The sequence below is a fragment of the Cygnus olor genome, chromosome 4, assembly GCF_009769625.2.
Source record: "Cygnus olor isolate bCygOlo1 chromosome 4, bCygOlo1.pri.v2, whole genome shotgun sequence".
NCBI classification, from domain to species: domain Eukaryota; kingdom Metazoa; phylum Chordata; class Aves; order Anseriformes; family Anatidae; genus Cygnus; species Cygnus olor.
This window is the reverse complement of record NC_049172.1, coordinates 43,541,123-43,564,480: the sequence shown is the minus strand read 5'-3', so window position 1 is coordinate 43,564,480 and position 23,358 is coordinate 43,541,123. Positions and strand designations below refer to the sequence as shown.

The 23,358-nt window shown below is 40.2% G+C and overlaps 1 protein-coding gene across 3 annotated transcripts in view; it reads left to right on the top strand.

Annotated features, from left to right (window-relative positions):
- SPATA5 (spermatogenesis associated 5) overlaps positions 1–23,358 on the top strand; it is a 189,810-nt gene that overhangs the window by 73,186 nt on the left and 93,266 nt on the right. Inside the window, exon 15 of one of the 3 annotated variants that reach the window (XM_040556386.1) lies at positions 18,883–19,002. The exons of the other annotated variants lie outside the window; for them this stretch is intronic. Coding sequence (XP_040412320.1) covers positions 18,883–18,987 — 105 coding nt within the window. The 3' untranslated portion in view covers positions 18,988–19,002. Of the gene's footprint in view, positions 1–18,882; positions 19,003–23,358 lie in introns of those variants that run through there. 3 annotated transcript variants of the gene reach the window in all.

Below are 23,358 nucleotides of genomic sequence, written 5' to 3'. Positions count from 1 at the left end.
GTTTTTTTATATAAAAAATATGTTTCTCTAACTCAGTGCTTAATGCTTATAAAAAAGATATTTTTATTCATTTTTAACTTTTTAATCATGCTGTTTTGTAGGATACTAGCTAAGTGGCTGAAGAATGTTCACTATTATATGGTATTTTTATTTGCATCCTTTTGTAAATAGTTGTGACACTTTTATAGTACTATAATTTTACTGTATTTTCATGCTTTTTTCCCCCACTTCAACCCTTGCTTTTTCTCATTTAGAAAATTAGTCGTCGTCTTGGATTGCAAATTCTGGCCTCTGTGTTTTCATATTAGGATGGGAAGGAAGAAAAAAAAAACAAGCCAGTGAAACAAAAAACCTTGTGGGAAAACTACTCAAAGGTTTTATCATGAGTCAGTATTTTCAGTTCACACTTCACATCTCCCTTTCCCCTAAAGGGGTTAACACTACTTATTAATTGAAGAGCACAGTTTATATACTAAGCATTATTTAACATACACTGGTGGTATTACTGTACTTCCTGTTTTGTATTCACAATAATAGGTTTCTGAAGAGTTGCCTTTGTATAAATACCTTGCTGACATTTTAGGCAAGTATATTCATGTCTTGGAGTAAGCACGAAAGAGTAATGTGTTGGAACACTGCTAAAGAAGGAAATCTCTTTGTGTTTCATAAATGATACCCCTAAAGCCTTTTAAGAATATATGTTTTTAAATGACAGTTATGCAGTTGTTTTGTTTCTTTACTTTTTATTATTCTGGCTTGGATTGGCTTTAATAAGCCATCAGGGGAAAGTCGTAGCTTCGGCAAGGAGACTTCTCTGTGTGGTGCTTTGCCACTGAGCCTGAAGTATTCTCATGTGGAAAAGCAAATCTGCAGAATGCAGCTGTGTTAAAAGGAATTGAAAGGTCAGGATGAACTTGTGCTTGTTGCAAGTACTAATTTCCTTGTAAATCTATTCTTCCTGTTCAAAATCACTTGCAAAAAATAGGGAGGCTGGGGGGACACAAGGAGTAAGGGTTTTCACCAAACTTTGTGTCCCGGTTTTGTCTGTAGCAGTCATGGAACTGCGGAGTTCTTACGATGGCCAAGGCTGATAAAAGGCAACGGAGATCAAGTCAGAACTAATTAACATTGTATTATCAAAAGCCCATTTCTGATGCATACTGACAGTTTGGTTATTGTTGAAATTTATTTTGCCTCTAAAGAAGAGAAAGATTATAAATAGAGGCAATGGAGACTTTTTTTTTAATTAACTTTGAAATTAGTTAGAAATATTTAACCTTTGTTTAAGGGGCTGAAAGTCTTTTGATAATAGTTTTCATTTGATACTTCATCAGAACAACAAACTTTGCATCTTCGCTGAAGTGTCTAAAAGAGTAATTTTGGAAATGACTCTTTGTGTAGGCCCCTAGCTGTTCCTTGCACGTGCTGTTTGCACCATCCGCACTCCTATGCTCTTCAGCGCTGCACAGCTGCTGTGGTCCGGAGGGAAAGGCAGTGAGGGAGATGCCTCTCCTTCCTTCTAGCAGTCCTCCCACACTGTTAGAGAAGTGTGGTGCAGCTTTTGTGTTGGCTAGGAAGATGAAGTTCTTATGGATTTTTATGGGCCTGTTTTGGTTTTTGAAAGTAAAACTCAAAAGTGTGGGCCCTCTGGGCATGATCCCTGCATTTTCTCCTTGAAGAAAGGCAAGATGTATGCAAGGCTGCTGGGAAACCATGCTCATAATGGCCACTTGCCCTTGTCTTGAAAAGGACTTGTATCTCTATCTTCTAGCAGTAACTTCCAAGCAGTACTGGTGTTAAGATGGAAAGGTTACACCTTGCCTCATTTTAAGTCACTGGTGATTATTGCAAGTGCTGCTTGTGGTGGTAGCAAGTGGTTACCCTCCATTCCCCTCTCTGCCTGCTCTCCATCAGCCTCTTATTGAGGAGCACTGCAGGATTTTCGCCAGCATGCCCTGGCTGCCCGTTATTCCTCATACATTTGTGTATGAGCAGCAAGAATCCTGTCTAAGCAGATATCCTGTCTAAACAGATACTTGAGTGGTAAGTCACTGTTGTATGGTGATGGCAAAGGATGTGAGGAATTGAGAAGGGAAAAGAACGAATGGGAGAAAACTTTTATTTATTTATTTATTTTCTCAGTAGGAAGATGGTGTTGCCGTTATGGCTACGTTTTGAAGTACTGCACTTCTCTCTACAGTAAAGGTGCTTTATACAATGAGACAACAGGTGGTATCCAAATGCTTGTTGGTGACAGGAGAAAGCAAAGAAAGAAGTGTGGGAAATAAAAGAGAAAGTAAGTTGTGTAAGAGTTAATAGCACAATAATACTGCTGTTGTCTGACATGACACTGTTTAGGCTGGGCCATATCACTGGTTCTTCTTTCTTTACCCTTTCATTAGTTTTTACCATATGACATAGGCAAAAGACTGTTCTCCAGAACACATGAAGTGGTTGCTTTTTTTCCAAAATACATGGAAAACGTAAACCAATTTTCAGGAAGATAGATTTTTCTCCTTCAAATTGAGGTTGCTGGCTGCGGCTTTACATATTTGTCAGTTAAAATCTCTGATGAAAATACTGTGAAGAACCGTCTCTTGTCTTTGTGCTCTCAGTTGCACTTCAGTTTTCATCTGGTCTGTAAATGACACCCTAAAGATACAGTGTGTTTAATCTTGAAATCATCTTCATCCTGTTTTATGATCTGAGAGGAAAAACAATGTGGGGAATTTCCTTTTAAGATACCCTTGTTTCCTTCTTTCTCTTTAATCTCTGTACAAGATATGCTTCCTAGAGAAATGTCAGCTGGCAAAAGACTAGCAGTAGCAATGTTGTATGTGAAAAGAAATTCAAACTGATGTTGCGCTTTCGTGCAAGTTAATGCAAATTACATCAGCTTGGATTAATGGAAATTTAAGTGACTTAGAAATAAAGCTCTGCAGTGCACTGATTTCCATCCATCAGTCCAAAATCAGGCTTGGATCTTGTTTGCTGTCGAGGTTTGCACAGTTGTAAGCATGCTGGAGCAGTCGGATGGGTCTGGTGCCGCTGGTGTGGCTGCAGCTGAGGTTGTCCGTGAGCTCTGTTTCCACTGCTAAGCTGGCAGAGGAGGAGATTTTCTGCTGATGTAGCTATATCTTTTCCCTGAGTGATGCAAGCCAAGCCCCAAAAACAAACAAGGTAAAATTTGTAAAGGTAAAATAGGCAAGAAAGAAATCCAAAAGCCTCACTTCTCTTTCTTTGACGGCTGTGGTACCCAAACCTGTAGATCCTGCTAGGAAATAATGTCAGGTGTTAATCACTAAATGAAAATTCTGTGCTTGTGCTTTGTTTCCGTAAGTTTTCACGACAGTGTTGTAGCTGATTCTGAGAATTTAAAAGAAAAAAAAAAAAAAATAAATAATTTGTCAAGGTTAAATCAAGTCTGTGAAAAACTCCAGGCTCTTCATCTTTGGAGCATTGGTGATGGTCCAAACAGGAGAATTGCTTTCCCTGGGAGGATTCACCTAGATTTGGCTGTGGAAAATGTATTTGCTCAGCAAATTTAATAAGCTTATCAGAAAATTCTCCAAACATCTTCTCTGTATTTTGGGTAGTCTGGACAACATACTGCTTTCTGTGTGCTAACTGCAGAGTCTCATTTTCCATGATGTCTTTCGTCTGCAAAGCACAGAGCTAGACTTTGGGTTTGGGGAGAGGAAAGAGGCGAGATTACAGCAGCACCCCCACTATCCTTGGTGGTAAAGGAAAGGGCAAAGTAAAAGTATCTGGGGAAAAAAAATAAATAATAATAAAAAAAAAAGCAACTTGCATGTTAATCTCTTGAGTGAATGTTAATTCCCTGCATTTTATGGCCGCTGTGGAACAGTATCTCAGACAGAAGGCAGGCAGGGAGCGCTCACCCTATTTGTAAATGACATAATTGAGATGTTGCTTGTGGTCATATTAGATACTTGTGGAGAAGCAGGGGTCTAATTGTAACTGCACTAGAGCTCTTAAATAGCATCCATTTAGTCACCCAGCCTTTCAGAGAGATCTGTGTTTGGTTGTGATGCTGGTAACCACTGGACCACATTCCTCCTTAGGGGCCAGAGGAAGAAGCCAAGTCTTGAAAGAAATCAATTCTCCGCTGCCTTGCAAACAGCAGTGCAATCCGCAGGCTGTGCGGCTGTGGTGGGGCTTTCGGGTGGCTGGTCCGTGTACGGAGCAACATCCTCCTGCTACCACAAATTGTTCTCCTCATCCAGATGGAAAGTGTCTGGTCTGTGGATTGGCTCCTTCCCCCAGTGTGTGCAGGAAGGCTGCTGCGAGCCCGGGTCACAGACCAGGACCCTACTGGGTCGGGCACCGTGCAAAATGCTGAAGAAAAACCCTGTCCCTGCCCACCGTAAGAGGCAGTGACCCCGTGTTCCTGTTCTGTCAGCGGTGTGCCACGTGACAGGCTTTCTGCTTTTCCTCGCAGAGGAGTCTTCTTTTAAGCTTTAGAAAACACATAGAATCTGATAAAAGCCAATTTAAGGTTGTAAAGGCAGATGCTGGGAGTTTACCAGAACCGCATGGGCAGCTGCAGCCTTATTTTGTTCTCCTGTGTGTGTATGTTAAGAGGGTCCCGTCTGCGATTTCATGAGCACAGTGTATTTGTTTGAGGGATTACTTATGGATGGCCCAACGCCAGTGAAAATATCTGCTCTGAGTGTAGCAACAATCAAAAAACAAACAAAGTGCCGAGATATACGCCGAGTAGTATAGAGATGATATAAAAATAGGTCAGCGCTCCGCTCGCGCATGGAGCGATGTGGTCAGCGCTGATGCGGTGTTATGGAGGAGGTTCAGAGATCAGCAATCTCAATCGTGTGGGGAGTACAGCAACTTTCCGATAAGGGAACGGGTCTTTTATCGTTATGATTGTAATCTTGGCTGAATGTGGAGAAAACAGCATCAGAGAGCTATCACAGCAGTCACTGCCATAGAGCATCACCGAGGTGAGCATCTTAGCCAGATTACAAAATGGATTTTCTATTAATCCAGATAACAAAACTGTCCAGATTTTCAGAAGAAATATTATATAAATGTGTTTTGTCACATCTACATTTTAAAATGAATGCAAGTCCTTGTAGTAGAGATATTCATCTGCTTCCTGCAGCTTGCAGGGTCCTCACAAAGTGAAAACCAAAAGCTTTGGTACACAAACAACAGCGGAGGTGGTCAGCTGCGCTGTGGAAGCTGTTCCATGGCATGGCACATCCGTCTGTGTGCTGTGGTAAACGTGTGGTAACTTACCCGTCTTGATGTGAGTCATGGACTGCCTCAAATTTTGCTTGCATCTGCCTTGCCACATACGAAAGGTAAAAGCAATGCAACGTCTTATCATCACATAAGTCATGGCAGTTCCAGGTCTGTAAGTACATCCTCAGGTTGAAGGATGAAAGTACACAGGTAAAGTTTAACTGATGACGACCTCTCTTTTGAAGATATGTGTGAAATAAGATCTTAAAATAAGATGGGTACTACTACTGTGAAAAAATGACTGCTGACTTTCTGTTTAGAACAGTTTCTTACTTTATACGATACTCTGTGAGACAATATGTTGTTCTGAGCTTTTCTTTTATTATTTATTTTATTATGTTGGTTGCAGAAGTATTGCCAAATCCTTCATGGTGAGCTGTGGCAAAAAGTGCATATGATTAACCAAGATGCTAAATAATATAAACTATTTCACTTTTGTTTGGTAGGAATCCCACGTGTGCATGCCTATTAGTTGTGTTCAAGCAAACATATCTACTCACCAGAGCTGATATCCTATTATTGCATTTTTAATCTTTTCTAACTTTTTTTCTGTGTCCAACTCATACAGTGAAAGGAAAAATTTTTGTTGATAACTTACTTCTCTAACCCCCCCGCCCAAAAAACCAAACCAAAACAGCAACAACAAAAAAATAATAAAAAAAACAGACCTCGAGGTAAACTACTTTCTCCTGTTTTGTTTCCTCCTCCTTCCTCTGCCTCCTCCTTCCATTTGCTTTGAAATATTGAATATTTTTCCAACAACCTTCTCCCCTTTGCTGTGTTAGTTGCTTTTGGATCCCTTTCCTGCAATACCCCACCTGTGATTAATGGGCAAAACTAAAAACTGCTTCTATACGGTGTGAATAGGCAAGCTGAAAAGCAGTGCAGAACTGTTTCCCTCTTCACCCCGTGTGCAGCAGGTGAATGTTAACACACGTTTGTTTTAGCTTCAAATACCTCCATACAGTATAGGCACGTACAACTTACGTTTATACAAGCCCAGATCTATCTGATGGCTTCTGAAGATATGGGAAATGGTGCAATAAGGAGCTGTACTCCAGACTTGTGAGATTACAGGCAGGATGTTTTAACGTCTCTGTGACTTGGACAGGTTCATACACAGTAGAGGATCAGTATCTTTTGTAAATAAAATAATGAAATAAATGATGAGCAGTTAGTGAATTGAAATTGTCCAACCCAGACAGCTTTATAATGGACAGTCATACGGCACATCATACAGCATCTTCAAATATTTTTTTTAAGAATTAAAGGAAAATATTTTCTTCCAAGCAACATTTTTAATAAAGTGGATTGACTTTTCAAGAAAGCTCAGTTACACGTATAGAAAACCTGGTAATTTGCTGAGTTACCTCTTGGTTTTGCTGGCATGAATCTGCTGTGGCTGCATTACTCAAATTCTGTGGATGTAAGGAGGTTTTTCTAAATGTGTCAATAGAGTCTTTAAACTGCACCACACAAAACAAATCATGTAGTGCCATTTTCTTGTGTCTATGCCATATTTTTGGAAACAACTTTGTTGAAGGAAGATTTATTAGTTGTCTTTATGACTGTTTCTGGTTTATAGTAAGGTGTACTCCTGCCAGTGGTTGGAAGAAGGGATGATATTTAACTAAGATGTAATAAGAACTAAATCCAAAATCTCTTTTCTGCTTATCAGGGTGTTTTGCAGCCTTGCCAGCCTAGGAAGAAAAACAGAAATGCAGGTTCCTCAGTGAAATGCTCAGGTTCCCCAGTGAAGTCACTCACATTTGGCTGTGGTGGTTTGCAAACTGATGGTCCTTCAGCTTAAATCATTGGCCCAATATTGAACATCACAATTTCTGAAATTCTGGCCCCTGAAAAGGGGAGGGATGGTATGCATGTGCAGCAGGGAGGCAGAGTGAGGATTTTGCCTTTTTTTTTTTTTTTTTTTTTTTTTTGCGTTTCAGCAGTGGCTGTCTGGAATAGGAGACAAAGTTCTTGAGAAGGGTGACGGGGCGACGAGATGGTGTGAGACAAAGGTGACCCATCCCTTCCTCTTTAAGTCTGCCTATGTGGTTCTGGAAAACTCATTTGCAAGTGGCAGTAGGAGCCAAATGTAGATAGTGATTAAGTTCTAATTACCCACATTTGAATAATGCAATTCTTCATATTTTAGTAGGTACCTGTGATTTTTTTTACTTGAGTTCTAAGACTATCTGCTTGCCCTTTATCTCAGCTGTTTCCTTTTAGCACGTCAAGGAAGAGGAAGAAAAGAGACTGCAAATGTGTAGGGACAGTCTTGTGCCTGTGGAGCAGATTACCTCCGGGATATACAGCTGAAATGTTTGAAACGCCTTTGAGTTTGGCAGCTTTCAGTTTGCTTTCCCTTTTCCTTCCTTTTTTTAGTCCTCCAGTAATAGCTCCCTTGTTCCAAAGAACAAAACCAGCACTTAGTGGTCATTGAGAAAGATTCATTAAAAACAGGAATGGAGTAATTGTAAACAGGCACCCCCTCCTATCTTCCCCCCTTCCATTCTAGCCCAGGGCACAGCAGTCTTATGTTGTCTGGCTCCAGACAATTTTTGGGGAGAAAAAAGGAACAATAGCCTTTGGAGGTTAAAATAACCTTTCCTTATTCAGCTGTTACAGTACTTTCTTAGAAAACTGAGAAAATAACCCCAATTTTTATTTTCTAGAACGCACACTTCATCAGTTGATAAATATTCTTTTGTAGCAAAATCATAGTATGACTCTTACAGCAAAAAGAAGTAGTAATCACGCTAAAATTTTATTACAAAAGGTAAGAAAGGTTAGGAACAGCAATGGGAAAGCTAACTGTGATGGTTTTCTTATAGACCAGGGTAATGGGTGGCTCATAAAGCTATGATTCACTTGTAGCTTGTCATTTTTACGAGAAATATTCAATAAGTACTGCAGGTTCGCTAACCTTTGTGCTTACCAAGAATTATTGGCAGTGGTGCGCGCCGTGAGGAGCAGCAGGAATCCTCTGGGTGGCTGACATTCGTGGAAGATACTTGGTTGCCATTTCTTTGTTGCAGAGCTACAGAAGGGGCTGAAGACCTGCTTGGGGTTTCCCTCTCCCTCCGGATGCAGCCGAGGAGATGCTGCGGGCGGCGGGGTGCCTCCTGCCTTCCCGCTGGTCTGCAGCAGTGCCCAGGGCTCCAACTGGGGCTGCTCCAGCACCAGAGTTTTGGGTGCAACCATCGCCTTGTGCCTGGGCTGAAGGTGCAGCCCTCTCTGTTATTGCCTGTCATTTGTTACCGAGGGTCTGCTTTCTTGTGGTCTTATCGTCTTGTTTTGTCAGAAGCTAAACCCAGCTTATGGCTCAGCTCTGCTTGGCTCTTAAATGCTTCTCCCTCCTGTAAATGCACAAGGCTACGAGGGGTAAACACATGCAGAAGTGTTTTAACACTTGCAACTGCCCTGCTGTAAGATAGAACTTATTACTGGCAGCAGTTGGTGTGCACTGAATAACAGGTAGATATTTTGTATTTTAAATATTACAGCATTTGCCAGAGACAGATGGGTTGGCAGCACTTCTTGTGTAAGCTGTTTTGGTGTCTGTACCAGTTTGAGAAGCGCTCTTCAGGTGGAGAACCAGATGATTTCAAAGCAGAGCGAGGAAGGTGTCTGACCTGCCACGGGGCTGCACGAAGATAAACTGATCTGAGAGAGCTGGAGCAGGGAGCGCTGCAGCTGCAACAACAGCAGCCTTGCTGTTCGCATGGCGTTGTGGAGAAACAGGTTTTTAGTTAGTCTGAGGGTTGCATTAATCAAACTGCGTGACTGGTGCCTGAATTAACTTGTTCTGAATTACCCTGGGTATCTTTGCATGACCCAGTATTTTGCCACAGGGGTGTAAGTGGAGTTGCTGTGCGAGGACTGTGCTGAAAGGTTCAGGTGCAAAAGCTGCTAAGTCCCAGTTACAGCAGTGTTGGTGCTGTCACAACTGGTAGGGTAACCACTTACAAATATTACCATTAGAAGCAACCTAAATTTGTCTGATTTATTTACTCTTCTAGCCAAGTGATTGGGAAGAAATTAAATAGTTAGCATGCTGATGAAACTTTTCTGTTAGCTAGGGTCTATTCCATTTATTTAGCAGCTTCTGAGTGTCTTTTTATTCCTTTTTTTTTTTTTCCTTTTTGCTGATGCAGAAGAAGCCAGAGCAGGAGCACATGGGGAGGGAGGACAGCACATATAGGGTCTGTGCATATAACAAATGCAAGGAGACAGGTTTTGTGTGCACGCTGCCAGATTGATAGGATGTGGCATGGCTTCTTTCACCTCCAGCCTAACCTCGTGGCAGAAGACAATATAAGTGGTCCCGTAAGTGATGGGTGTGTAATGGGAAGTCGTGCGTGGCTGGTGAGTCAAAGCTCCACACCTGTTCTGTGTTACAACAGCTTCCTTTGCGCATGGCGGAGCAGCACAGGGGAAGCCGCGTGCCCTACTTTCTCACAGCATCGCCGGAGGCATGATGTCTCTGAGTCGGTAAAAGCTGCCCAGTTAAGCAGTGGCGCTGAAGAAATCAGCTTGCAGCTTTACAGCTTGCACTTCACGTGCTTGAGAAATGGCTTCATAACTGCTACTTTGTTACAGCGTGGCTTTTTTTTTTTCCACGTTTTATCATACAATCCTATCTGAAGCGCCTCGGCTTTTTGCAAAAATTGCTGTCAATTGAAAAATATACTGAGGGTGTTTTTTTAAACAATTAATTTAAGTTGGATAACCAGGTCCTGAGCTCGCTCTTCTTTTTGTGGAATCGGAACAGTTTTCTGTTCTGTCAGCAGAGCTTTGACATAACTCTTCGGCTTGTCCTCGTGAGCTTCCTTATAACTATGTGAATGTCTGCAAAGACCATTATTATAAAGGCTTCTGAAATCGTATTGCAATGAAGGATAATAATTATTTTTTGCACAGCTTTTTTGTTTTCTTTTGCCTTCTTTCAACTTCACTAAGCAAGCAAAAAGTTCTCAGGAGAAAGGTTTTTGTTTGTCTGTTTTTAATAATGGGGGTTAACTTAGTGCTGTTAGGTAACTGGACTCCTGCGCTTCAGGGAATGGATGTCTTAATCGATGAATTATCAAAGTGTACACCAATCCTAGACTTGGCTTTCAGTGATGTTATCCCGTTTTGCCCATGTTTAGTTCTGGAGTTGACCTGATTTGTCTGTGCCAGGGCGGTGTTTTCAATCAGACTGAAACAGCATCAGAACTTGGAGGCATCCTCACACTCATACACAGCCATGTTTTTCAGTGTTTTTATTATTATTATTATTGTTATTAATCTCAACCTTTCATTGGTTCATTCCTTGTTAAGCAAGTGGTTCCACTACATCTTCTGAGAGCAGCATCAGAGCACTGCAGGTACTGGTTAGGGAGGATGGAATTTCTCTCCGAATGCGTACAAATCACATGAAAAGTGAGCAGTCATATAGTGTATTATCATCATCTTACTAACATTAGTTCGGGAGAGCGTTGTGCACCATAAAGCTATTATGTCATAAAGCTAATCGGTCATAAATCCAAGTGTGGCCAGGGCATGTTACACTCTATCTTGTGAAGATTTGGAGAGTGGTACTCAGAAGGTTTCTTTTATAATAATGCAAATGTTAAGTTTTTTTTTGGTACAAATATCTTAAAGCTTAGGTTACAGTAGTATTATGTATCTGCATAGCTCACACTCATCTCTCTCTCCCTTCACCTAGATCTACTTTTTAATTGTTTTCTGTTGTGTGTGGTAGAAGAGACTTATGTTAGGAGTGACCAAGCTGGGATTCAGTGATTAGGACTATCTTGGGGCTGCAGGTACCATTTATACAGATGAACCCAGCTGTTTCTGTCTGGTTCAATACCAAGCTGCTAACTGCTGAGCAGCTCTGGTTTTTAGTGCTGTGATACCATTTATAGTGCTTGTAGTTACAGACTGTCAAAATATAAAGGCTTTGGGGCCTTGGTTCTTCGTCAGAATTGTCTCGAACATAGCACAAATGAGATGTTGCAGAGATCATCTGATTTGTGGATGTGAGGACCTACTGAAAGTTAAGGCACGTGGCATATGAAGTATGAGCATATATGGAAACACGATCACTTGGCCCAGAAAATCCAAAGCAGAAACTTCTACAACCTGACATCTGCTTGAAGTATAAGATTTTTGAGAAAGTTAACCTTTAACTTTTAGAGTCTATCAGAATTTCTAAATGTGTTATTAAGAGAGGAAAATGTGTTTTAAAAAAATAGTCATTGCACATTATTGCTAAGACTTTGTGATAGTCCCGTAACATAAAGCGCATGGTCTTCTTTTCATAGAAATTGCTTTCAGTAAAAATTCCTTTCAAATATGAAGACGTATATGGTGTATTTTGGCTTTCTGTATTTAGGACCCACGTTTTCAGTTTTGACTTCCACTGTTGACATCTAGCTAAATAGCTTCTGTAACATGTAAATACATAGAGTCCAGTAAAAGGGTTGAGGGGAGGTCATAGGCTCACATAGAGAAGATAATACTAGATCTAAAGGGAAAAATAAAAATAAAAAGCACAAAGGCAATGTAAATTATACTGACACAGTTACTTTTGAAGTGGTAAGTGCTGTAGTATTACCAAAGTTGCTCTTCCTTGCCTTTGTTCTGTCATTACCTAAGAAAAGATTGTTGTTTGATAAACAACGAGCAGCATTGGATGCCAGATGAAAGCATAGCCAGGAGATTAGATTACATTATCAAGGGAGAGAGGAAGGAAGATGCATTGAGAACGGCTGTTACAAGTCACCAGGTAATTATCAAGCTCCATAATTATAAAGGGGTAGCCTCTCCTTTCTAATGTCTGTTTTAAATGTTAGTAGTGATTAAAAGCAGATCATCTGGGGGGAGAGGAGTGGGAAAGAAGGAGAGTGCTTTGGTTTTCCTCCAGGTTGGAGTTGAAACAAAGAAAAGCTGCAAAAGTGCAAAAAGTCCTCTAATGGCGTGCATATACGTGCATGTTTGGAGAGCAAAGACGAAGGGGGTTGTGAGAGCTCTACATTATACTTTGTCTTGCCACTTGTGGCAGAACCATAGATGTTGATAAAAATATTAACTCCTGGGTTCTCAGACCTAAACTTCTGAAGCACAGTCTATCCAGCATGTATCTTCTGCACTGTGAAGGGCTGAGCTCTGCTTCGTGTTTTCTTGGGCACTGTCTGGAGATAACAGCAAGGAAACTCTTCAGTCATCAGTCATTTGCGGGTTTGTACCATAACACTGGGTTGTGCCCTTCTGTAGAAGAATTTGCAGAGCCAGGAGGATTTGGAAGAGAGGCTGCTGAAGTGAAAAGCTGTCTGCTTGATGCAATTGCAAGCTAAAGTTCCTGGGGCGTGAGAGGTGATAAGCCACGAGTTCTTGTCAGTTTCCCCTCTTGCACAATTGGCCTAGAACTTGGAGCATGATGTCTGAGTTCTGGGTTACTGGCTCCCTTTGCCTGCCAGTCACAGGAGCAGAAGTTGCTGACAGCACGGTGAAATGTCTTTATAGGTTTTCAACCTAAAAAGTGAGGAGTAGCCAGTATTTTATGAAAGAAATTCCAAGGCAACCTGCTGAGCTCTGAGGCTGTTGGTCTGTCTAAATATTCACACAGAGGGATCTGTATCATTATTTTTTATGTAGGATGTTCAGAATTTAGGTGATTTTTTTTAGGAGTTACTTGCTGTATGGAAATTCCAAGATGATTATTGTATATTGCCTGTATAAAAAAAAAAAAATTAAGAAGAAAAATCAAGAAAATAGTAACTTCCTTGTCAGTGGTAATTCTTTCCAATAGCATCTTTTTCGATTGGAGTTGCTTGCATTCTCTGTTGTGGTTACTCAGCTTTAATCATCCATGCCCTTTCGGTATGCACCTGACTTCTCATGTAACGTTACCCACAGGAAGGAAATCACTCCTGAGGTTGTGCGAGTTGTTCTGCAGTTTAAAAGGTGAGACTGTAGTATTGCAATTCTACCAGGTGTATAAAACTGCTAATATTAAAAGAACAGGGTGGCTCTTCCCTCTTTAAAATCTCTGTGTGTAACTTGAATGGAGGTAATTTTTCAGGCTCATTAGCTGGTCTGTTACCATGTTTGCTCTGAGGAATACTATAAAATGAAAAAGGTTTCCAGCCCTGTAAAACCATCTAGAATCCCACAAGTAATGCTCTGGAAATGCCTGCATCACAACCACTCTTCTGAATGCACTGTGTCATCTTAGATTTTGGATCACAATTTAATTTTTTTTAAGTGCTAAGTTTTTATTTGTTATACCTCAAATATGAACGTTTTCAACTACTTTTTTTTTTGTAAATTATAAACATGAAGTATAAAGTCTAATGGTTGACAACTAATAGTTGCTTACTTGTTCCAATTTTGCTTAGAAGCATTAAGCTAATGTACTTTGGATTGAAAAATCTGTAGGCAATAATTTGCCTTTTTAAGGGAGCATTTCTGTTGTAAAGATTAAGTAGATGACCAAATTCCCAAATTTGTATCCATTTCTATTGCTGGCCAAAAATGAAGAAGAATATATCCGCTCCTTTCCAAATCTCAAATTCTCACTGGTGATCTGTGATGATTATGGGAGAGAAAACAGCTTCAAAATTATGTCCAATTCTCCTCCAAAAATTTTGTCTTTTATCATGACAGTTTAGGGAACTCCCTCTTAAATCTTCAGTATTTGTAACGCATGCTGTGAAGATTGCCAGGTTGATGGGAATGCAGTGGCTTTCAGATGGATGGCTAGAATTCTTTCTTTTCATTTGTGTTCACTAACCTTTTCACTAATTTTTGCCTGTTTGTCCCCAGTGGTGAGTCTGTGGTCTCTGTGGTAGCAATTTGTCCAGAGACGGGAGGCACATTTGGTGCAGAAGGCTTGTCACTCTGAAAGGGCTGGCTAACACTTTTCCATGGGTCCTAGAGATCCAATAAAAGTCAAGGCTGTGGCTAGAAGCTTACTTTAATGGGAACAACGTAAAGGTGCTGTAGCTGGAAAAAAAAAAAAAAAAAGTAGCTTTCAGAAAGGGGGAGGCCTTCTGATTTGGGCTCAGATCTGTCATGTCTTAAATCTCAGGCTATTTCCTCAGTTACGCTCAATTGCAAAAGAGAGCGGGCACCTCTGGAAACGTAAGAGAAATATTGGTGAAGTTGCATTAGATGGTTCTTCCATTCCCAACAAACAGTGTTGTTAAAAAAAGGGCAATGAGGGTACTATTTTGATGAGATTCTAAACCACAACTGGAATAGCTTGGCTTACAACACTAAATTTTGCTTTGGCGAGGGTCTGCGAAAGGTACTGAAACTGTAGTGCCAGTACTGTTGTGAGATTAGAGAACCTTTGCTGTGAGATTTCACATGCTCTTTTTCTGGTGGCACGTGAATGAAGAGCCCTGTCGTAGTTGGAATAACAGGGAGCAAATTGGCTTGCCTAGTGCCAGGGACTTCAAGTAGGGTGCGAATTGCTGTGAACTCACCAGCACTGCTATTTATTTGCATGGTCTGCTGTTTCTAGCCTGTTACTAAGAAAGAGCTTTGAAATACTCCAATTTAAAGTCCTACGTGAGACAAAATTCTCTTTGAATTACTTAACAAATTACAATACAGGATGTTTTTTGACATTTACTATCTATCCCATACTGTGGACTTGTCTGTGGGAAGCAGCCTGCCTTGATTAAGTAGAACTTAGGTCCCAGCCTTACTGAAAGGCTTCTCCTCCTCCCCAAACTCTTTTCCTTTCTCTTCCTTTTTTTTAAAGTAGGTTTTGTGGAAGTTCAGTATTCCTATGGTATTTCAGAGCAAACTGTGCAGTTCTTAGGGGGGAAAAAAGTGGGGGATAGAGGGATGGAGGTAGAGAAAAGCTCCACGTGACAAACCATTGTCTCTGGGAATTAAACATGCCCACCAGCTATTTTTCCATCGGAAACGATTGAATTAGTCCTCAGCATCCTGATCAGAGAGAGAGATTGTCAAAGTAGGACGCTTGCAGTGAATAGACTGGTTTTTGTCAATAGCTTTGAAACTGCCTGACAGAGCTCACATGCTTTTGTGTGGTAATTTGTTTATCATTACTTCCTTCCTATGAAAACAGAATCAAAGGAGTGACAAACAAAATACACATTTGAATGAGATTTAGCAGTGTGAAGACTGAATTGTCTTGTAAGAATAATTTGATGGTTTTTTTCGTTCCGTCCTGCAGTGGGGACCTGGAGGGAAATAGCTGCTAGGGTGTGCTCTTCAAGAGTGGAAAAGCAGCAGGATGTCCCTTCTCTACAGGGGACACAGTCACTACTGAAACAGGAGAGAGAGAAGCAGGTTGCCTTGAAATTGTTCCTGAAATACTTGCACATGATGCAGAAAAAAAGGTGTTTGGCAGCACAGATCAGCTGCTTCCCATGACTACAGCAGTACGGTACTGTACGCAATAAAAGTATGGATTGGCATCACAAGCCATGAAGTTATCAGGTTGCATGACTTTCCTACCAAGAGCTTGAAGTTGCTGTGGAGATAAAAATAAATGGATCATGAGTGGGTTCTCCTGTGCCAAAGCAAGCATCGTGGTTTGCACCGTGAGGGTGGTTTAACTGAATTCACTTTACTTGACGTTAATTGCAGTGGGTTAGGAGTGATGAGGTCAGTCGTGGTGTGTCAGGGGAAGGGCAGTAACTGCACTGAGATTCAGCGACTCCATTGCTTTTTTGTTGTTTCTGCTTTCGTCAGGTGGTTTGACCTAGACCGACCTGCTTGAGTCTTGCTGCCAGTGAGAAGCATTTCTGGGGCCTACACAGGAACGTGCCATTGATCTCATTGTCCCTTTTGGGGGAAAAGAAATCTTTATACCAAACTTAATTTAAATTCTGAAAAAGGAAAACAAACCAACAGAAAAAAAAAAAAAACCTTATCTCTCTGCCTTCCTCCCTCAACTCTGCCAACGAGTCTTAAAATGAACTTGAGGAGACTGCTTCCTACAACATACAATTTTAGGTGTCAAACAAATGGGAAAGTTTGCCTTTATAATCCCCTGTATTTAGATTATCATTCTGGCATAAGGCTACTTGTTTAATTTTATCTATGTTTTTGGCCTAGCTGAACTGCCTTTGCCAGTAATAGAAGTTAAACACAAAAATGCTGATTGTTAACTGGAATATGTCTCTGTGGGCAGTGTTAAGTTTAGGATTCAAGTCTAGGACCTGAGTGTATATTAATGGAAGCACAAATTTTAACTGGGATCAGAATTAGGATGTGAAATGTGAATTTAGGTGGATAGTGATATCTTCAGGCGGAAGCTTTGGTCTCCCTCTTCTTTATCCCTATGTTTACGTGAGGAATCCCTCAGCTCATTGATGACGGGTAGTATGAATGAATTCATCCCTGCTGGTGAGCTGGAGCCAGCACATTTAACCAAGCAGCTATGAGGTGATGGCTACAGCTTCAGATTGCTGTTGGCTGTAGGCAAGAATAAGACAGTGACCCTCAACAGTCAGCATTCCCTATTCCATCTCTGAGTTGCCTTGTCTTTGGAGGGATAGCTGTGTTCATGTATTATTTTTTTAACATTCACAAGAGAAGCCATCATTTCAGGAAGTTCATCTTTACAGAATAACTTCTCTACAAGCAAGTGCAGTACAGACTTCATTAAAAAGGCTGATAAGCCCTATTTTTTGTAAGTATTTATTACCCATTCATTTCAATTCAGATAGCATGTATTGATTTTTATTTTTTCTATGTAGGCTTGATGTAGTCAATAAAAAGCACATAGTGAAGTCATAAACCAAAGCAAAAATCATTGTCCTGGAATATAGGTGGTTTTTCACTGCATATTGATAGAGAGGGAGAGGAAGGGCCGTGGCTACCCCATGCATGTGTTCCGTGTGTGGCGTCAGAGGGAGGTGTTTGCTTGGTGGTGCTGAGACCATCGCAGCCTCACAGCTCAGCACTAGCACTGTGAAGGGAGCCTGGCAAGTGTGATGCGTTTTCCGTAGCGAGTCATGGGTGATTTGCAGTTGGCAATGAGCTGATACGAAACGATAATGCAAGAGTGGCTGTGGTAATTGTTGTGTTGACTGTGTCTCAGGAAGAGGTGTGGCTGCCTCTTGCCTGCAGTAAAATTGATGACATGGTCTGATAGACAAGTGCTACATAAAGACTGAGAGGAATTTATAGGCACCTGAAGGCAGTACATGCCGATGATGAAAGGCGTTCTCAATGTTAAACACTAATTCATAGTGAAGTGAAATCCTCACAAGGGCTCTGAGTCTGCTGTACAGCTTGCCAGGATGAAAGCCCACCGAAATGGCAGCAGGTTGTAATTCAAACATGATTTGGTGCCATACTGAAGTTCACAAGAAAAAAAAAGTGGAAGTATTAATTAGACCTTAGCTGCAAACGTTACTGCAGCTCTTTCATAAGCATCTCCTTCTGGCTGGCACTGTACTTGCTACTCTTTGTTTATTTTGCTATGTGTCTTGCTTTTTTTCCTTTTGGTTTTCATAAAGATATGTATTCGATACACTAATATCAGGAAATAGTTCTGAGCTAGCATAAAAGATATATCTGAACTAATTAGAACTGTTTAGAATTTTACAATTACCTCTTTTGTAGGTAACTAAACATTTTGTTCTGTGGAATAATGCATGTTTTCTCACTCTTCTCCTCTGCCTCCAAAGCCTGATTTCTTTATGTAGTTCATTAGATTTCTGTGAAATCGGAGTCAAGTGAAACGCTCAAAAGATTCAGCAGTGTTTCAGAGCCATTTCATTTCTTAAAATGTTGATCATGATGTAAGGACTACTATAAACTACTACAAGTTTTTGTTGTTGTTGTTGTATTTTGTTGTTGTTGTTTTTTAGGAAAATACCATTTTCCAGTGATAAGCCAACAACCTGTTATAATCCGAAACACAGAATAAATGACTAGGGCAATTTATGGGAGCAGATTAATTACCGATAGGTAATCGCATTCTTATTGGCATCATGGTCTAGCTCTGTAAGAAAGGCCAGACTTGCAGAGAAATACATTAAAAGAAATGGAAGAGCTTTCAGGCATGTGTTCTCTTGACCTAGAGAGTGGTATGTGTGCCAGGAACCTTATCTTTTTTTTCCTGTGTCAGCTGATTCATAAGAGACAGTACTTTTCCTGTACCCTGTTGAAGGGAGGGTTACGAAGTGCATTTTGGATGGTTGCATCAATCCTAGCATTAAGTAGTGAAGATTAATGTCTGCATTGCATCGTCCTTTCAGAAACATCAGATCAGGCTTTCAGTTCACTGGTGAAAGGACACATTCTTGAATTTCTCAGACAGTAGCTGCTGAATTTGCACCCTAATTCTGAGACTGAAGTTTCACAAAATTATAAATGTAAGGGCATTGTGTAATTGCCTTTGTGCTCACTTTTTTTCTCATGTATTCAAAATCTATTTGCTTTCCTGCTTATGGTCTGTATCAGTAGATTTGCTTGCAAAGCAAAAAGCAGTGGAGTGACAGTTATTTCAGAAACATCAAAAGTGCGGACAGTTAGGGTGATGATACAGAGGTCACGTGTTTGTTGTGCTTTTTTTTTTTTTTTTTTAATTTCAAAATGCATTTATTTCAGAGCCTTTCTTTACACTTCATCTTCCTTAAGTCGGAAAGACGTTTTGACAAAGTCATGTCCTGTGAAAGGGCGCCAAGTTGTACTTCGATGCCTGAAGTTCCCTGAGACCCTTCTCAAATATGCCAAACAAGTTCTCCATTACCAAGGTCAAAATCAACTAGATTCCTGCATCTCTGGAATACTTTCTTTTTTTTCCCTGAGCCATCTTGTTGTTCTCTGATTGGTATCTCCTGTACGCTCTTTCAGTTCAATCACTTCAGTCAGTCTTTACCAAACTGTGTTTTGTGTGTTTTCTTTTTTTCCTCCAGATCTTTCTCAATTGTTTCCCTCTGAACCACATCTTGCCCTTTTCCACCACTAATGATGCTTTTCCTTCTGACTTGCTCCTTTTGTGAACACTGGTCTATTCAACAGCTGAAATTCTCTGTTGCTCTCAGCTTGACCTTTCTTCATTCTCTTGACTTCATGGTTTCAAACTTTAGTCTGCTTTTCCTCCCTCTCTTTTTGTACTCCTCCTCTTGTCTTTTCCTTGGCACTGTATTTCTCCATCTTAGTGTCTCCCTCCCTTCCTGTTCACATTAGCTACCTCTCATTTTGTCGTATCTGACAAAATCAAACATCTTTGAGGAAGCTTGCAATCATAATGTATTTTCTTTTTTCTTTTTTTGCTTTTTATATGTCTTCCCTGATTCTGCTCCTGTTTCAGCAATCATTTGCTATCTGAGGTTTTACAAATTAATGTTTTGTGATAAGGGAGGTACTGAGTCAAAATAGTTATCCTAAAAAAGTGAAAATAAATGATAAATTTAAAAAAGGCATTTTGAAAATAATTCATGGCAACAGAATCAACTTCCACACCAGCGTCCTTTCCTCCTAGAGCTAAATCTGACAATTCCACAAGCAACTACAACTAATGAAGCTTCTGATGGATTTATTTGTATCTTGGTTGGCCGACCTTTTCCTCTGAATTTCTGGAAGGCTACAGCTGAACTTATGGTGTATTAAACAGCATGGGAAACCCATGCAGGAAAAAAGCATTATGCCCTGCCAGCAGGGAGGAAAAAAACTTTAACTGGAGTTAGGGCCAGTCTAGACACTAGGTAGTTGATGTGATAGAGCAACTGGCTTTGGATCCTGTTCAGGTATATCCAGTTCGAGAGAGGACTCTTGATCACCTCCTTGCTGCTAGTATCAGAAAAGCCTTTGCCTCAGGAAGTCTCAGACAGGTGGTGAAAGGTGGGAGGGTGCTCCACAACCTACCTTGCCATGATGCTGGTGGTTTCACTCTCTTCTGTCCACTCTTCTTCAATCATGGCACAAGCAGGAACGTTGTGGCTCTGCTCCTGTAATGGATATGTGTAATGTAGGTGAGCAGTAGGGACAATATGTGTGCTTAGTTATCGTTGGATGTGGTGTGATGACATAAACCTAATGGCCTGATGAAACCAGACCAAAACATGTCAATGGGCTCAGGACAAGTGACACTGTAAAACACATTTCAGGAGGCTAAAGACTTGTATGTTGGGTTTTTGTTTTTAAAGTGGTTTGTTCCAAATTTCAAGGCTTTGGGTATTTTCTAAGTTGTGTTTTCTCTGATTCCTTTTACCCACTCCCCAAATTTTCTTCAGTTTTATTTTATTTATTTTTTTTTGCTCTCTGTTATCCTTCTCCCCCTGCACTTCCTTCCCAGATTTCCCTTTCCTGGTGTTTCTTGTTTTCAACTGGCAGTTGCTGTGGTATATCATCAAATCTTTCTTCTTTTCCTTTCTGAAATGTTTTTCTACCTTTGTTTCTTATCCTTTTATTTCTGTTCTTTGTGACCTCTTCCTTACTTCTGCCTCTTAAAGCAGTCATTGTGTTTTAAATGCGCATTATCACTGTCTTCTGACTGTTCAGATCCTTTTCTGAAGTGGGTAATCGGTTCCTGTGATAACAAAAGCAGTGATGCCATCCTGTTCTCCTTACCCCTCGCTGCAATACCTAGTGAATTAAAGTTAGAGGGAGAAATGGAAAGGAACTTGTGATGGCACAAGTGGGCAGCAGTCTTACTTTGCTTTCCATAGAAGTTCAGTTGCCCATTTTGGCATGGAACGTGCACGTATCCAGAGAGGTAACTCATGACATCAGTTAAAATACACTGTGGGTTCCCTGCAAGTTGGCAGTAGACTTGCAGCATTATTTTTGGCTAGCTGTTTTTTTATCCACTCTTGTAACCTTCCTGGTTGAGCTGCTTGCCAAAGGCTTTCTGTATCCAGTCACTCCTTTCCAGTCAGCCTCAGCCCTGGGGGAAAAATTCGCTGTTTAATTCCCCAAGTGCTCATGGACAATGCACATTACAGCAATAGGTAGAAAACTGTTGTACTTGCTCTGCAGTGTTGATGCAACTAGTGTATTTATCAAGGGGAGAAATAGAGCTACCCCTGTGGAGAAAGCAAGCACAGTGACTGGAACTGGATGGGGAAGGTCATAAGAAAAAGTATGTATTAGGAAAAGAGCATTATTAAGTCAATTCCCTCCTGGCCTGTAGGATATATATACACTCGGTGAAGAATAAAATGACAATTTTAATTTTATATTACCACTTTTAAATGACAGCTAAAGCTTGGCATGAAAAATAAATCACAGAATGGAAATAACTTTGTTTTTATGATGCCTTGTAAAAATTCCATTTACTATTTACTGTATTACTGTATTACTTCTTATTTACTGCAACTGTAGCATTTGCAGAATTTCCCATACTTGAGATATTAAGCTCATTAAGAACCTTGTAGGAATATACTGGAGATGTCTCTCATGGTAGAGATGGTGACTTACTTTGTTGGGCCAACTGCTGAAATACATTCTTGTGTTGATTTGGACGTTTGATCCTGTTTACAGGTGTATCTGAAGGTATATTTTTTTCAGAATGTGATTTTTTTTTCTCTTAGTAGCAGTATAACTCATATAGATATTTAACTGTATTTCATTTATTTGTACTTTTGAATCTCATTATTTTTGCCAACAGAGGGAACCTTAGGAAACAATTATGGATATGATCATAACATAATGATATTAAAGTAAGCATCGATTTTTTTTTAATCTAATGTACTCAGTAAGTGATGTAAATGGAAAGAGCATTTTTACTTTGTAAATACTTTTTTTTAAACTTCTGTGCTGACAAATTAGGCTATTAAATACAACAATATTTTTATTTATAGCCCCGTATTTTCTGACCGAATGGACAGCATTTGCTACAGTTCATTAGAAAAGGAAGATTGGATCTTAGCTGTCTGCTACGGTTGCTTGTGGCTACCAGAAATAAATAAGTTAAAACTCAGGCTGAATGGTTGAAGAAAATAGGAGATTAGCCATAGCACACTACTCGTTCTTTGGTGTCAGCCTAAAGTTCCTGGTAAGGAACACTAACGCAGAGTCTTCGTGTAGATCTACTATGAGAGCTAGATAAATAAGGCTGCTTTGAAATTACACGCAGCTTTAAACTGTGAGAGTGCTTCCCATGAAAATAGCTAATTTTTCTCCTTTACTTTGTACCCATTGCACCAAATAAAGCTTCCCCTCTATTAACTATTACTTTTTACAGTTGCTAAAGGAGACGCTTTTTTGTGTCTCATTTCTTGTAGCTATTGGCAGGGGGCAACAGGGACTAAACATGTTTTGAGTCTAATTGCAAATGATTGGTTTTTCATTTTTCCTTACATGTCATTGTTTAAATTCTGCTCCTTTGACATGTTTTGTCCTAAAGCACTGCCTGTTTACAATTCCATACTTCTATCAGCTTAAGACCCAGCTAAGCAAATCCTGTTCTGCGTTAGTAAATGTCTTACTTCTTGACAGATGTTGCAGGAGAAATCTGATGGATCTGACAATCTACGGTGCTACAGCTGCAGCGATGAGAAGAAATCTCTATCTTGTCAGATTATGGTGGAATCAGACCTCTCTTTTAGTGGAAGGAAACAGTAGCTGTTTCTCACTCTAAGTAGCAGATACATTTTAATTTTTCTAGTTTAGTCAATAAAAAGCAAGTCTCTCCCACAATCTGAGTTTGGAAAATAAGTTGTAATTAAAAAAAAAATTATCTTGAGTGTTAGGGTACATAAGCATGTAGAGATAAACATTAGTATTTCTGAGACTCAGGAGGCTAACTTCTAGACTTTGTTTTATTCACCCAGATGTTTTGGATTTACTAGGTCTACACTGAAAACTGTGGGCGAATTTGGCCCAGAAACTCCATGACCTAATCATAAAAAGTTGTTATCTTATGAGAAAGAAAATTTTCACGATAGATGTAATAGTCCCTGAGCTGTCCAACGGTTCCCAAACTAGCAGTCAGGAGAACTGCTGCACTTAGCTTTTCTTTTCGCTTCAAGTTAACAGGAAGGGAACAAATGAGCAGCAGAGATAAAGACTTTATCCTCCAAGGAAGTTCTTTGATGCAGTTATCCTGTGGTGGCTGTCCCAGTGCAACTCCTCACAGGG